The sequence below is a fragment of the Entelurus aequoreus genome, linkage group LG06, assembly GCF_033978785.1.
Source record: "Entelurus aequoreus isolate RoL-2023_Sb linkage group LG06, RoL_Eaeq_v1.1, whole genome shotgun sequence".
Lineage (NCBI taxonomy): Eukaryota > Metazoa > Chordata > Actinopteri > Syngnathiformes > Syngnathidae > Entelurus > Entelurus aequoreus.
Genome location: NC_084736.1, coordinates 67,783,861 through 67,800,176, shown reverse-complemented (window position 1 = coordinate 67,800,176; position 16,316 = coordinate 67,783,861). Strand labels below are relative to the sequence as shown.

Sequence of the window (16,316 nt, the reverse complement as noted above, 5' to 3'; positions counted from 1 at the left end):
GTATGTCTCCAAATAATGACTACCACAAAGGTTAATTAAACGTCTTTATTACATTTTATAGCTTTAACATCAAAGCAAAGATTTGTTTTCATCCAACACAACATAGAACTGCAAGGAAACAACAAATCATAAAATAGTAATTTTTAGATTATTTATGAACTTCAAACCTAAAGTGGTAATGTTTGCACACCTGGAAACACTTAGTTTGTATTTGAATTAGGCCACGGTGGTGAGAGTAATTCATATAGCTTATATTCCATCTGGTTGTATAAGTAACATTACATAACACCATCTAATTGTTGATCAACAACTGATCAACATGAAACATAGAAAGACATGCATAGATTGTCTTAATTTCCACTAAAAGTTTATAGTAAAGAGAAATAAAAATTTTAGCCATTTATTTTTCTGTCAATTAATTTGAAAAGTGCAGATTTAGATTCAATAAAGACAAATCCTTGGCACACAAGTTATTAGTATGTGTCATGTGACACAAAATAAGTTGTGATCTTCAAAGTTGAACTAACATTTTCTTACATGCCTTGATAGAATAAAGCCAGTGTGATTACAACCACTGAAGCGTAAGTGGAACTTAATTGCAAACTAATTAAAGCCACGCAATGATACTCATTCATTCCAGCACTAGCCATATAACGCCACTAAGTGGTGCTGTCAGTAGTTGTACTCCAACTACTCTACTGCAACTACCTCATCTACTGCAAACTGCAGTCAGGAATGTTGAAATATATAAAAGTTTGCTAATAAAGTTTTTATAGCAGCAATAGTGTACATTGATGGTTTAAAATGAGAATTTAGAAGTTTATTCAACTATGGAGGTTCCAATGTACAGTGCATCTGAAAATTACTTGTTACACCCATATTCCAAAATAGAATACATCTTTTTTTTCCTCAAAATTCTACACACAATACCCCAAAAGTTGTTTTTTTTAATTTGCAAACTAATTCAAACTAAAACAAAAATCACATTTACATAAGTATTCAGAGGAGTTGCTCAATACTTTGTTGATGCACCTTTGGCAGCAATTACAGCTTCAAGTCTTTTTGAATATGATGCCACAACTTGGCACACCTATCTTTGGGCAGTTTGGCCCATTCCTCTTTGCAGCACCTCTCAAGCTCCATCAGATTAGATGGGATGGGTTAGTTTTTATCCAGGATGTCTCTGTACATTGCTGCCTTCATCTTGCCAAAATGCACCAGAAATACTCTCAGACCACGAGATACATAATTCTCTGGTCTGATGAGACAAGGATTCAACTCTTTGGCGTGAATACCAGGCGTCATGTTTGAGGAAACCAGGCACCGCTCATCACCAGGCCAATACCATCCCTACAGTGAAGCATGGCGGTGGTAGCATCGTGCTGTGGGGATGGTTTCAGCGGCAGGAACTGGGAGATGAGTCAGGATAGAGGGAAAGCTGAATGCAGCAATGTTCAGAGACATCCTTGTCATCCAACCTGATGGAGCTTGAGAGGTGCTGCAAAGAGGAATGGGCCAAACTGCCCAAAGATAGGTGTGCCAAGCTTGTGGCATTGTATTCAAAAAGACTTGAGGCTGTAATTACTGCCAGAGGTGCATTAACAAAATATTGAGCAAAGGCTGTGAATACTTATGTACATGCGATTTCTGAGATTTTTATTTTAATACATTTGCAAAAAATAAATTAGAACATGTTCACATTGTCATTATGGGTTATTGTGTGTTGAATTTTAAGGGCACTAAGGCTGTAACATAAAATGTGGAACAAGTGAAGCGCTGTGAATACTTTCTCGATGCACTCTACATGGAAACATCTTGCAATATATTCCTTTAAATCAATGAAGTCTAAAAAAAAACATTTTAGCACAGCTGGAGAGTTGAAAACATTATCACGGAAAACATCTAAACCAGTTAGTAACTTTTCTGAACATTATTAAAGATTGGACTATTGTATTCACGACACGTACACATTCCCTTCTCAAAGAAAGGACCAAAGCAGTTGTTGGATGTTTAGGAAGTGGCAGTGTGGAGCGCTGCGTACTTTTAATACTTTGTTAGATACGACACATTCCCTTCCATAAGAAACTATCTTCAGGACATTGGAAATGTTGATTCATTTATATTGAACACGCACTGTTACACCTCATTTTAACGTCTTCATGTTCACGTTAAGCAGAATTCTACAAAAAAAAACAAAAAACTTAACGTTTGAATCCGATCCACTTGACAGGAATAACAAAGAGGCTGTGGGGTATATTTACACACATGTATTAGACTTTGTTTTTAATAAAACAGACCGTGTAAGGTAAAAACGACAGGGGTCAAAGGTGAGGAACATCTTCCTACTTGTTCAAAAGCATCCTGGAAAAGTCCGAATTCGATAACGGTCGAGTGTCCCCGGCGCCTCGTTCGGACGACGTCCCGTTCTCGACTGTGCCGGCGGCTGGAGCGCTTTGACGGTGCAGGGATCGAGGCAGCAAGGACAGCTGCGTGCGCCCTCGGCCTCTCCTGGGCAAACAATTCCATGCAAAAAAAGGAAAGAAACAACTTGGTTTGTCAAAGGTCATCTGGCTGGATTTGACATCAACTCTTGTAAATGAGTTGTTCAAAAGCAAGAAAGGATTCTGAAATCCGATAAGATCTGGATCCAACCCTCATTTGGTGTTGTCAAAAGTATATCAGGATTCTTCTGATCCTAGCAGCTTTGTTGGTGGCATTAAGGAACAAAATGTCATTTTAATGTAATTATCATGTTTCAACTGATTTTAAAGTTGAAATGAAAGACGACCTAACACCAAAGACCAGTCAAGTAGAACTAATATAATCCTCTTTAATCACTTCTAATTCTGATTGGAAACCTAATATTTACAGACCTTCTTCAAAAAGAGTTTGACATCTGTGTAGTTTTTTTAATGTTTAAAAGGTGGAAATGTGGAGTTTGAGGCACATGAAATGTACACAGTAGTACTTTAATGTACACATTTCATCTGTGAAGGAGCTCTTAAAGGGAACTGCACTTTCTCTGGAATTTTGCCTATCGTTCACAAACATTATGAGAGACAAGAACATGTCTTTTCTTTTTTTTAACCATTTTAAAGATGATAAAAACGCTTGGAAGATGCGGCTAATCCATCCATCCACTGGCCGAGTTAGTGGGTGGCCGAGGGTGGAGTCGGCTCTCTTGGTTGCTTTGTTGGGTCTGCTCCTGTCTCTGGCCACGCTCCCCCCCACCCCAGCAGACGATGGTGTGGAACACCACAGAGGCCACCAAAGTGTATATGTTTTTAATTGTTGTTGTTGTTGTTTTACTTTTGTAGCTGTATGTAGAAGTGGCTGGTTGCATCAGCTCTGCTCTTTTAATGTCTTTAATGTCCTTTGTGTTCTTTGATGTTTCCCTCTTACACACATGCGTATGTGTGCTATGGCTATGAGGTTTTTTTTCTTGGCCTCAGTCTGGACCCCCTCTCCAGGGGCCCAGGCTTAGACTGATTTTGTTTTTTCGAGAATACATTGAGGATGCATTTGTTCCCCCATCGCTGTCAAATTTGCAGGATACAGCTCGAAGTTTCATCAACATGCATTAACACGGTATAACAATAGTATTAAAAGCTCTGTATTATATTTACATATATATTTACATATATACACATATATATATATATATACACACATATATGTATGTGTGGGAAAAAAATCACAAGACTATTTCATCTCTACAGGCCTGTTTCATGAGGGTGTTTCCTCAATCCTCAGGAGATTTCTCCTGAGGATTGAGGAAACACCCTCATGAAACAGGCCTGTAGAGATGAAATAGTCTTGTGATTTTTTCCCACACATACATATTACGCTCTACCACGGTATCGAGCACTATTTTTTGGATAATCTAATTAAGACATATATACACACATATATATATATATATATATATATATATATATATATATATATATATATATATATATATATATATATATATATATATATATATATATATATATATATATATATATATACACATATATATATATTTACATTAGGGGTGTGGGAAAAAATCGATTCGAATTCGAATCATGATTCTCACGTTGTGCGATTCAGAATCGATTCTCATTTTTAAAAAATCGATTTTTTAATTTATTTATTTATTTTTTAATTTTTAATTTTTTTTTTAAATTAATCAATCCAACAAAACAATACACAGCAATACCATAACAATGCAATCCAATTCCAAAACCAAACCCGACCCAGCAACTCAGAACTGCAATAAACAGATCAATTGAGAGGAGACACAAACACGACACAGAACAAACCAAAAGTAGTGAAACAAAAATGAATATTATCAACAACAGTATCCAATTTCAACATAGCAGTGATTAAAAATCCCTCATTGACATTATCATTAGACATTTATTAAAAAATAAATTTAAAAAAAGAACAATAGTGTCACAGTGGCTTACACTTGCATCGCATCTCATAAGCTTGACAACACACTGTGTCTAATATTTTCACAAAGAAAAATAAGTCATTATTTTGGTTCATTTAATAGTTGAAACAAATTTACATTATTGCAATCAGTTGATAAAACATTGTCCTTTACAATTATAAAAGCTTTTTACAAAAATCTATTACTCTGTTTGCATGTCAGCAGACTGGGGTAGATCCTGCTGAAATCTTATGTATTGAATGAATAGAGAACCCTTTTGAATCGGGAAAAAATCGTTTTTGAATCGAGAATCGTGTTGAATTGAAAAAAAAAATAGACTTTGAATCGAATCGTGACCCCAAGAATCGATATTGAATCGAATCGTGGGACACCCAAAGATTCACAGCCCTAATTTACATATATAAACATATATATATATATGTATATATATATATTTACATATCAATCAATCAATCAATGTTTATTTATATAGCCCTAAATCACAAGTGTCTCAAAGGGCTGTACAAGCCACAACGACATCCTCGGTAGAGCCCACGTACGGGCAAGGAAAAACTCACCCCAGTGGGACGTCGGTGAATGACTATGAGAAACCTTGGAGAGGACCGCATATACTGTATACACATACATATATGTATATTTAAATATGTATATTTAAATATGTATATATATATATACAGTCAAGAAAATAAGTATTTGAACACCCTGCTATTTTGCAAGTTCTCCCACTTAGAAATCATGGAGGGGTCTGAAATGTTCATGGTAGGTGCATGTCCACTGTATGAGAGATAAACTAAAAAGAAAAATCCAGAAATAACAATCTATGATTTTTTAACAATTTATTTGTGTGATACAGCTGAAAATAAATATTTGAACACCAACATTAATATTTGGTAGAGTAGCCTTTGTTTGCAATTACAGAGGTCAAACGTTTCCTGTAGTTCTTTACATGGTTTGCACAGACTGCAGGAGGGATTTTGGCCCACTCCTCCACACAGATCTTCCCTAGATCAGTCAGGTTTCTAGGCTGTCGCTGAGTAACAGACTTTCAGCTCCCTCCAAAGATTTTCAATTGGATTTAGGTCTGGAGACTGGTTAGGCCACTCCAGAACCTTGATATGGTTCTTACGAAGCCACTTCTTGGTTTTCCTGGCTGTGTGCTTTGGGTCATTGTCATGTTGGAAGATCCAGCCACGACTCGTCTTCAATGATCTGACTGAGGGAAGGATGTTTTTGGCCAAAATGTCACAATACATGGCTGCAGTCATCCTCTCCTTAATACAGTACAGTCGTCCTGTCCCATGAGCAGAAAATCACCCCCAAAGCATGATGCTACCACCCCCATGCTTCACAGTAGGAATGGTGTTCTTGGGATGGTACGCATCATTCTTCTTCCTCCAAACACGCATTGTGGAATTATGACCAAAAAGGTACATTTTGGTCTCATCTGTCCACAAAACTTTCTCCCATGACTCCTCAGGATCATCCAAATGGTCATTGGCAAACTTAAGACGGGCCTTAACATGTGCTGGTTGAAGCAGAGGAACCTTCCGTGCCATGCATGATTTCAAACCATGACGTCTTAGTGTATTACCAACAGTGACCATGGAAACAGTGGTCCCAGCTCTTTTCAGGTGATTGACCAAGTCCTGCCGTGTAGTTCTGGGCTGATTCCTCACCTTTTTTAGCATCATTGAGACCCCACCAGGTGATATCTTGCATGGGGCTCCACTCCCATTGAGATTGACCATCATGTTTAGCTTCTTCCATTTTCTAATGATTGCTCCAACAGTGGACCTTTTTTCACCAAGCTGCTTGGCAATTTCTCCGTAGCCCTTTCCATCCTTGTGGAGTTGTACCATTTTGTCTCTGGTGTCTTTGGACAGCTCTTTGCTCTTAGCCATGCTGAATGTTTGGGTCTTACTGATTGTATGGGCTGGACAAGTGTCTTTATGCAGCTAACGACCTCACACAAGTGCATCTGATTCAGGATAATACAGTGGAGTGGAGGAGGACTTTTAAAGGCGGACTAACAGGTCTTTGAGGGTCAGAATTCTAGCTGATAGACAGGTGTTCAAATACTTATTTTTAGCTGTATCACACGAATAAATTGTTAAAAAATCATAGATTGTGATTTCTGGATTTTTCTTTTAGGTTATCTCTCATACAGTGGACATGCACGTACCGTGAACATTTCAGACCCCTTCATGATTTCTAAGTGGGACAACTTGCAAAATAGTAGGGTGTTCAAATACTTATTTTCTTGACTGTATATATATATATATATATATATATATATATATATATATATATATATATATATATATATATATATATATATATATACATACATATATATATATATATATATATATATATATATATATATATATATATATATATATATATATATATATATATATATATATATATATATAAATTAAGTTAAAGTGCCAATGATTGTCACACGCACACTAGGTGTGGCGAAATTATTCTCTGCATTTGACCCATCACCCTTATATATATATATATATATACAGTATATATATATACATATATATATATATATATATATATATATATATACATATATATATATATGTATATATATATATATATATATATATATATATATATATATATATATATATATATATATATATATATATATATATATATATATATATATATATATACACACAATTCCCCTGAAGAGCAGGGAAACCTACGAAACAGGCTTATAGGGATGTAGGGATGAAATAGCCTGTGTTTTTCCTGATCTAACAAATATATTTACATATATATGTAGACACATACATATTTATGCATACACAATTTATAATGTATGTCGCCTATATCGCACAACCCTAAGTGACATAAATGGCATTTAGATAAACAGAGTTTAGGAGCAGCACAAAAGAAAACAAAAGGTTTAATCTGTAGTTTGTAGGGAACGCTCACAAAATAAAGGAAGTCGCAAATTCTAAATCAGCGAACTTACCCTCCTTGGACCTGGCGAGGCATCAGGTTAGCTGCGGGCTGACTGGGACCAGGTTTGTTGGTGTTTCTGCGAGGAGGGTTGCTAATAGCAACTGAGATTGTGTTACCTTCAACTTCAATGCCATCCATCTTTACGACTGCCTGAGTAGCCTGCTGTTCATCAGCAAACTCGGCATATGCCAAACCCTGCAGAAGCACGGAGTGAGAGAGAAGGTTAATCCATCTCATTATCCATACATCACTACAAGGGATTTTTCGATCAGTTTTATGCTGCCGATTACGATAATCATCCATGATTGAGGTCAGCTGATTCCAATACCAATCACATGTATTAACTGTAACTGTTTCTGTGTATTTATGGTGAGTGCTGTTGACAGTTCAACAATATAAGCACAATATTTAGACAAATTCCCTCTTCTCTTTTATTACCTAAAATTGTTTGCGCAAATCAAGGTCAACTGTACACAATAACTAAATAAAATCAAAAACTCATTGAAATCATGTTTGCCCTCAAAGTCCTCCTGGGTCCAGGGAATTATCTTAATTTGTAAACATCAAGAAAAAAATTTAAACAATTATTTTGAGAAAACAAAAATAGACCTAATCACTCTAGTTTTCATTATTTACTGATATTACCCTTGTTATCGACACAACCAATGTATGCATTGAACCGCCCTCCTGTTACGTGTCGTGTACTGACCGTGACAATGCTGACACATCAACATATATTGGTATATTATCCTTTCTTGACTCTTATTATCTACTTGCTACACTTCCTGTTAATATCTACTTTCTTTCTGCTATAATGTGGTTCCATCTACACTTCCTAAACAATACTGAGCACTTGTTTCTTCTGTTGTTTTAGGCTAGCTTAGTCGCTAGCCTGCTCCTGGCTTGCTTTCTGTGTAAAACAGTGATAATAATACTTGAAGTTGATAATGATTAAGGTTAAAGATTGAGATACTAATTAAGATACTAAGAAATGCAGTTTATTTGCCGGAAGTGCTTATTATTAGCTTAAGGGAGCGGCTCTATACTGTATGGAGATACCATCCATCCATCCATCCATTTTCTACCGCTTGTCCCTTTCGGGGGCGGGGGGCGCTGGAGCCTATCTCACCCTGGATACATACAGGTGAATTAAAAATGATTTTAATATTGTGCAGTACTTCATTCATGTTAGCAATTCAACTTCAAATGTGAAACTAATATGCGAGATAAACTAATTACATGCAACGTGAGCTGTGTCAAGCTTTTATTTGTTAGAATTTTGATGACCATGACAAATTATCTGAGGTTTTAAATTTGAGGTTTTCATAAGCTGTTAGCCATAATCATCCAAATTATATCAAAAGAAGGCTTGAAATATCTTGAATTGCATGGTATGCGCCTATGTCATATATTAGTTTAATCTTGTAAATGTAATTGCTGGAGTCAACACACAGTTGCACAATATTCTAATGTTTTGAGTTTTACCTGTAATTAGTTGCTACGTTGTCAGCCAGAGGACTAAAAGTGAATACAATATTAGCCAAAGGGGATCGGTGTTTGTGATCAGCATTAAAAGGCATTATTAGACAATGGCGATCACGTACATTTTCACAAAAATCAGCAGATACTGATCGGTAGACGACCGATCGGCACATTCCTAATCACCACCTTGCACTTCAAGTCCCACCTTGGGCTTTCCTGAGCGATATGTGACCAAACGAACTTCTTTAATGGTGCCGTGTTGCTTGCATAATTCTTCGAGTTGCTCCTTGGTGAAGGAAAATGGCAGCCCAGAGATGAAGATTTTGTGTTTCTCGATAGACGTGTTGTACTTGAACACCTACAGAGAGCTTAAGTTAGCTAAGAGAAGTCACACCATTAAATAATTCATTACTACTTACCTTAAAGTCTGGGTTCTTGGTCTTGTCCACACACGGAGACACAAACATAGGCCTGCCCTCCACCTCGCTTCTGTCCAGTTTGAGGGCTTCAGGAACAGACACAGCACTTTCAAACTGCACATAACCGTAGCCCTTGAAGATCCCTTTGTTGCTGGAGACAAGGCGAATCTGTTTAACTGGTCCACAGGTCTCAAAGAGAGTACGAAGTTTGGCATCAGGCTCTTCCAGCGTGTATGTCATGTTGCTAACGAACACGCTGTTGCTATCGTTCCGAAGCTCAGTCTTGTCATTGCTTTGATTCCGTGCACTGGCCTGCTGGGATTTGTTGTTTGCAGGTGCAGAACCTTTATAGCCAGGAGGAGCCTTCTTCCCAAAGTGTCCAACATCCGTCTCCATGTACTCTTCTGTGCTTTGCTCACCTTTTCCTCTGTGTCGCTTCGGAGCGTGTTCTGTCAATGACACAATGGATGTCTTCACATTACAATAGGCAACTTGAATTAACAGCTTTTCTAATATAAAAAAGCAACATCATTATACAGTAAAAACACATCACCCGCTTAAATTATTGGCCAATGGCATTTTTGGAATTTTTTTGCGTAATTTAGCACTTCATGATGCTGACTAACTCTGGAAAATTTAACAGTATATGTCGGTTGACCCTCGCAGTGGCAGCTGCTAATCTTTCAAGTAGGGGAAACTCATTATCAGCTACTCTCCAGACACAAGTGCAGTCTTTATTAAAATATATAAATATGATAGATTTTGCAAAGAAAACGTCACTTTGAGGACTGTAAAATTCTCCATATCAACTTAGTACAACAGAATGAAACTTGAAAAATACTCTAGCCGTGGTTTATATTTCAAGAGCGCCGATTTGCTCATTTTCCTGTCAATCAAAAAGGGATTAAATTCAGCCTGAGACAGATAATCCAATCATCATGCAAAAGCCCGGCATCCAAACCAAACCCCCTTTCTACACAGAGTGTCCGATGGGCGAGACAGAGCCAAGCATTCATCCAATGACGGTCTACTTTGGCTGCAGTGGAACAACCTACTCCATGCTCCCCCATTTGAGTCAATGGACGCTCAACATTAGAACGGTTTAGTGCACAATGAATGAGAAGAAAGTTGTCAGCAGTCGCGAAAGTAATTGATTATAAACAAAAGTTGAACGCATTCTAGCGCATATTTAGGGAATGAAATGTGAACACAAGTTAGAATTTCACCACTTTTTTTCTCCACATTTTAGGGAAAGCTGAGTTTCCCTTGCAGTCTTTTAGCAATCGCCTTGACACATACATTCCTTGATGTGCTTCAAATATCACAGCTTCACAAAATTGCATACTTTTTTCAGCTTTATTTTAAAGTGTAGTCTACATGTTTTTGACCTAAATTAATTGTTAAGTCAAGTATTATTTATGTATTATTTGTATTACAGTGCAGTATTTGTCTTATTTTTTATTAATATTATGTTGTGGTGATCGATGAAGATATTCACCAAGCAAGACTTTTGTTTCTCGGTTAAGGGTGAACAACAACAATAAATGGCTAATCTTTACAGCGACAAGCTCAAGTTGACAAACTTTTGGCAGAACAAATTTAATGGACTTAATCTTGAACTCCTGCCTCATCGATAACACATCTCCACATTGGTAAGACTTTGACACGAGCAGTGATGGACAGTAACAAGCTACATGTACGTAGCTTAACTACATTTTCCAGTAGCTTGGCAGTAGCTTAGCTACTTTTTTAACGAGTAGCTTTTTCTGTAGCTTAGCTACTTTTAGACCCATGTAACTAGGTAGCTTACATCAGAGCTACAAGCTATTAAGAGAGAAAATGAACTGCAAATCCAGGCCTCCAAAAATATGGAGAAAATACAAGGACCTGGAAGAATTAGAGCATCCTACATACGGAAAAAGTCCATGATGATTGGTTGGTGTTTGTATAATGAGTCACAATTGGCTGAGGTTAGGGCGAACCTTTAGGGACTGGCCAACCAGAGGCAAGATAAGTTGGGTCAAACCAGTAAGGAAAATCATAACAGACTCGTACTTATGTTACTTGACGACGAGGGAGTCGGAGACAGAGGGACGCTTCAAGATGACAACCCAAATAAAAAGGAACATACTTGAAAATTGCAGAGGGATTCTATCCCGCAGATTAGATTTCCCTTTAGTGATGAAAACGATGTCCACGAAACCCACAATAATGTGTGTCCTTGGCCATATTTAGACAAATGTATGCGTTTAGAGAAAACAACGGCCACAGACTTAGTTTTTAGTTGTTTACTCTATAAACCAAAATCATAACTGCTCTCTTCATCGAAGACGTGGAAGACAAATTTAGGGAGTTGAGTTCATGAAAAGTTTTACTGCACATAACCATTATCGAATGTTCCCAAACAACACACAATCGTTTTTTCTTTGTAAAGATATAGATAAATGCAGAATTTTTTTACTGTTGGAAGAGAAAATAAGTAACAATATAGGGGTGGGCCAAAGAAAAGACAAACTAAATAAATACATACAATGGGGTGCGGGACCCTTAGAAGCAGTTGTAGGGTGTCCCCAGCTAAATGACAGATAGTTAATAGTAATGGATTTGTACACACTCGGTTATATCAACATTGATATTATACATGTGAGCCCATAGATATAAATGCTGTTAAATTTAGCTTTGGTGTAGCAAGCTACTTTTGCTATTTAGCTTGTAGTGTAGCTTGCTACACGTCCCCGGGGATAGCTTCCCCTGTAGCTTAGCTAGTTAATCGAGAGTAACTTGTAGCTTAGCTTACTACATTTTCCAAGTAGCTTGCCCATCACTGGACGCGAGTGATGTCAAAAGACAACAGTGGGACGTAGCATCGGACATTCGGCGCGGCACGTTAGGCTACCAGCAGCTGTCCTGGTAAAGTGGAGACAAACTCTTTTGATCAGTTCATCTTCGACATCAATAACTTAGCTTTGGCGTGAGCCATGAGAACATAGGACACGCAATGCTAACAAGTAACAATAAAGCTAATGATCATAGCTGCAACTGTCAAGTTGGTTAACTTTTTGCAGAAATCCTCATTCCTGTGATTTCACACATTGAAGCTCAGTTGTAACTAAGAAGAATTACCCAGGATGTGACATTATTTTAATGCCGTGGTCATTTTGTAGTGGCCCAGGACAACAAATGATGCTTGGACGATCCTCCAGGATACAGATGAGTACTGTAATCTACAGTAGAACACACTCAAAGCTACTATATTGTGTAAACGAGTATTAAGGTGACTATCTGGGTGTTATTTCATATTTAGAGGATTATGTTAAAAAAAAAAACATGTTTAGAAGTTCATTTACAAAAAAAAGTATTCTCCATGAAAATATTTGATTTATTAATAATCATCATACTTTGCGGAAATGTATCACAATAAACGAGGGATGACTGTAGTAATCTGAAGAGACTGTACACAAAAGATGCTCTCCAAATCTGGCAGATTTGCAAAGAAGAGTGATGTCATGTCTATAAACTTACATCCAAAAAGACTTAAAGGGGAAGTGCAGTTTTTTTGGAATTTTGCCTAAAGTTCACAATCATTATGAAAGACATGACGGATGGATTTTTAAAAAATGCATTCTAAATATCTAATAAACCAAAATAAAAGTCTGCTTACAGCGGAGCCAATGGGAGCTGCACTATTTCGCCCATAAAATTGAATAAATAACCATTCAAAAAGCGCTAACAATACTTCATTTACATTTTGTGACTTAAATATTAACCAAGTATTAGTGATATTGTTATTATAAGTGCTAACGCAAGCGAACAATTTATAGCAGCGACATGATCACAAGCTTGTGTGCCGGTTTACATCATCGAGTGGTCAGCTGCTTCCTCACTTCCTGTAAGTATATTGTAGATCATATATCACGCCTCTCACCTGAAAAGTCGATGGCTAAGGATATAATCCGACAAGTTGGGACATTTTAACAGCCATTTAGGACCCGAAACTGGCGAGGACGACACGAAAAGACGCTTAGTCCCCCAACCCCTTTTCTTTGTGAGGATTATGAGTCATTATGAGTCACCTAAATGGAAATATATGAACATCCCAGCAGTCAGCATCCTAATGACAGCAGACCTTGTACAGTAAGTGATGTTTTATTACAGTATATTCATTGGCTCTCATGAAGTCTGCAGTGAGTAACAATCAGTGATGAAGAAAAAAAAGCAAATGTTGTGATGCGTTTTTTAAATGAATGCGCCGCTTATGCTTAAAATAATTAAAATACGTAAATATTAAATGATATTATAAATGTGCCGATTACTACGTTACATATATACTTACATCCTGTATATAAAACCTCAATGGAGGTGTTTGGATGTTTTTTAAGGGCTTTGTTGGCGGAATTGCGCGGCTACCATAGGCTCCATTGTAAGCAAACTTTTGATCACATTTATTTAATATTAGGAATGCAAAAAAAAATAACATCCGTTGTCATGTCTTTTATAATGATTTTGAACGATAGACAAAATTCCAAAATAAGTTCTCCTTTAATGCCATCATCAAAGCACAACTTCAATAAAGTATTAGTTTTAGGCTAACTTATGAATACATTATTACTTACATTTGATCGCTTAACATATTAGTTTTTTGTTTAATTAAACAGTAACGGGTCACAATGTTTTGGAGGGAAAAAAGATGTCAAATTGTCTATTACATATCATATCATCAGAGATTGTGTTAATTTTTATATCTACTCTTACGGTAAATATATTGAGCAGGCTTTTGCAAAATTGCAAATTTAATTGAGAATGTCTCCTAAATTAAAATGAACTTTGAAGTTGAAATTGCAAACAGGAAGTAGAATTGAAAAATATATAATTTGTATGTATTTCAGATACTCAACGGTACCAATTTTCTGTATTTTTGTGTTAATAAATGTTAATTATATGATTATACAATTTTATTTTTTAATGTAACATTTAAAAATGAGCTGATTATGATAACTGTACTGTGTAGTTGTTACATATTGTTTTCTGATCAGATTTGAGTCTCATTTGTAATGCAGTTGCACTTCCAAGACATTAGTTGGCAGTACTGTATAGGCTATCTATAGTATGTTGTCTAACGAGGAAGTAGCTCTTTCCATGAAGTTGAATGTGTTATGTTGCGCCCTACAAACTGTGTATAATTCAAGTATTGTACTTATTATACATCAGGTATTTTTTTGTAAAATTCATCTTAGTTGTAGTTTTCATTACCAAATTTGGAGGTGTTGCAATCGCCATGTAAAATCGGTACTGCTAATAGTAGCCTGTCTATGGCAAATCCAATGTAAATTAGCATTACACTAGCACATTTTGGAAGAGTGGAGCTTTACTTTATGTCCTGCATTTTTAACCAAGCTTACTTGCTTTGTTGGTGTTGAAAATTGCAACATAACTTATAGGGGTTTTGGCAGAGTCTGCTCTAAGTTGTTTCCTTGAACCTGTGTTTGTTTGCAACCGGACGTGATGAGTCTGCAACCGGGCGTGATGTCATGTGTAACAAAGGTATTCACACATGTATCAACGGTGCTGTACTGGGCTTTTAATGTGGTTTGCTGTTATTGTTTTACATTTTATTTGCATTACAGGATCACAACTTATTCAATTTTTCTGTTTATCCTATTCTATTGGTAATATATTCCTATTAATATATTCCTATTAGCCTATGCTATTAATAACCTATCTGTGCTATCATTCCTGTGGTACTCATTGGGCTAAATTTGGGTACTAAATTTCCATCTCATGTTTGCTAATATGGTAATAAAGCCATGAATCCTTAAAGGCCTACTGAAACCCACTACTACCGACCACGCAGTCTGATAGTTTATATATCAATGATGAAATCTTAACATTGCAACACATGCCAATACGGCCGGGTTAACTTATAAAGTGCAATTTTAAATTTCCCGAGAAATATCCGGCTGAAAACGTCTCGGTATGATGACGTTTGCGCGTGAAGTCACGGATTGAGCGGAAGTATTGGGACACCATTGTGTCCCAATACAAACAGCTCTGTTTTCATCGCAAAATTCCACAGTATTCTGGACATCTGTGTTGGTGAATCTTTTGCAATTTGTTTAAAGGACAATGAAGACAGCAAAGAAGAAAGTTGTAGGTGGGGTCGGTGTATTAGCGGCTGGCTACAGCAACACAACCATGAGGACTTTGAGTTGGATAGCAGACGCGCTACCGTGAGTACGCAGCTTTCTTCTAAACATTTGATCGCTTGCCCGTCCGTGCGTGCCGCTATGTGCATGTCACGTACGTAACTTTGGGGAAATATATGATGCTGTATGAACTTTGCGGAAGTGAACGGTACTTTGGGCTGTGGGATTGAGTGTGTTGTGCGGGTGTTTTGAGTTGTATTGGCGGGTTATATGGACGGGAGGGGGGAGGTGTTTGTTATGCGCGATTAATTTGTGGCATATTAAATATAAGCCTGGTTGTGTTGTGGCTAATAGAGTATATATATGTCTTGTGTTTATTTACTGTTTTAGTCATTCCCAGCTGAATATCAGGTCCCACCCGCCTCTCACAGCATCTTCCCTATCTGAATCGCTTCCACTGCCCTCTAATCCTTCACTTTCACCATCCACGAATCTTTCATCCTCGCTCAAATTAATGGGGTAATCGTCGCTTTCTCGGTCCGAATCGCTCACGCTGCTGGCGTCCATGATTGAAAACAATGTGCAGATGTGAGGAGCTCTTCAACCTGTGACGTCACGCTTCCTCCTGGTACAGGCAAGGCTTTTTTTTATCAGCGACCAAAAGTTGCAAACTTTATCGTCGATGTTCCCTACTAAATCCTTTCAACAAAAATATGGCAATATCGCGAAATGATCAAGTATGACACATAGAATGGATCTGCTATCCCCGTTTAAATAACAAAATCTCTTTTCAGTAGGCCTTTAAATTGAATATTTCATACGTGACTGTTTTACATATTTTAT

The 16,316-nt window shown here is 37.0% G+C and overlaps 1 protein-coding gene across 1 annotated transcript in view; it reads right to left on the bottom strand.

The window, feature by feature from the left end:
• Positions 1-1,582: 1,582 nt before the first annotated feature.
• sart3 (spliceosome associated factor 3, U4/U6 recycling protein) overlaps positions 1,583-16,316 on the bottom strand; it is a 45,071-nt gene continuing 30,337 nt past the window's right edge. Inside the window, exons 16-19 of the mRNA XM_062051296.1 lie at positions 9,331-9,779; positions 9,117-9,269; positions 7,440-7,624; positions 1,583-2,508 (exon numbers count right to left, since the gene is read on the bottom strand). Of these exons, the coding sequence (XP_061907280.1) occupies positions 2,343-2,508; positions 7,440-7,624; positions 9,117-9,269; positions 9,331-9,779 (953 nt within the window). The 3' untranslated portion in view covers positions 1,583-2,342. The remainder of the gene's footprint in view (positions 2,509-7,439; positions 7,625-9,116; positions 9,270-9,330; positions 9,780-16,316) is intronic.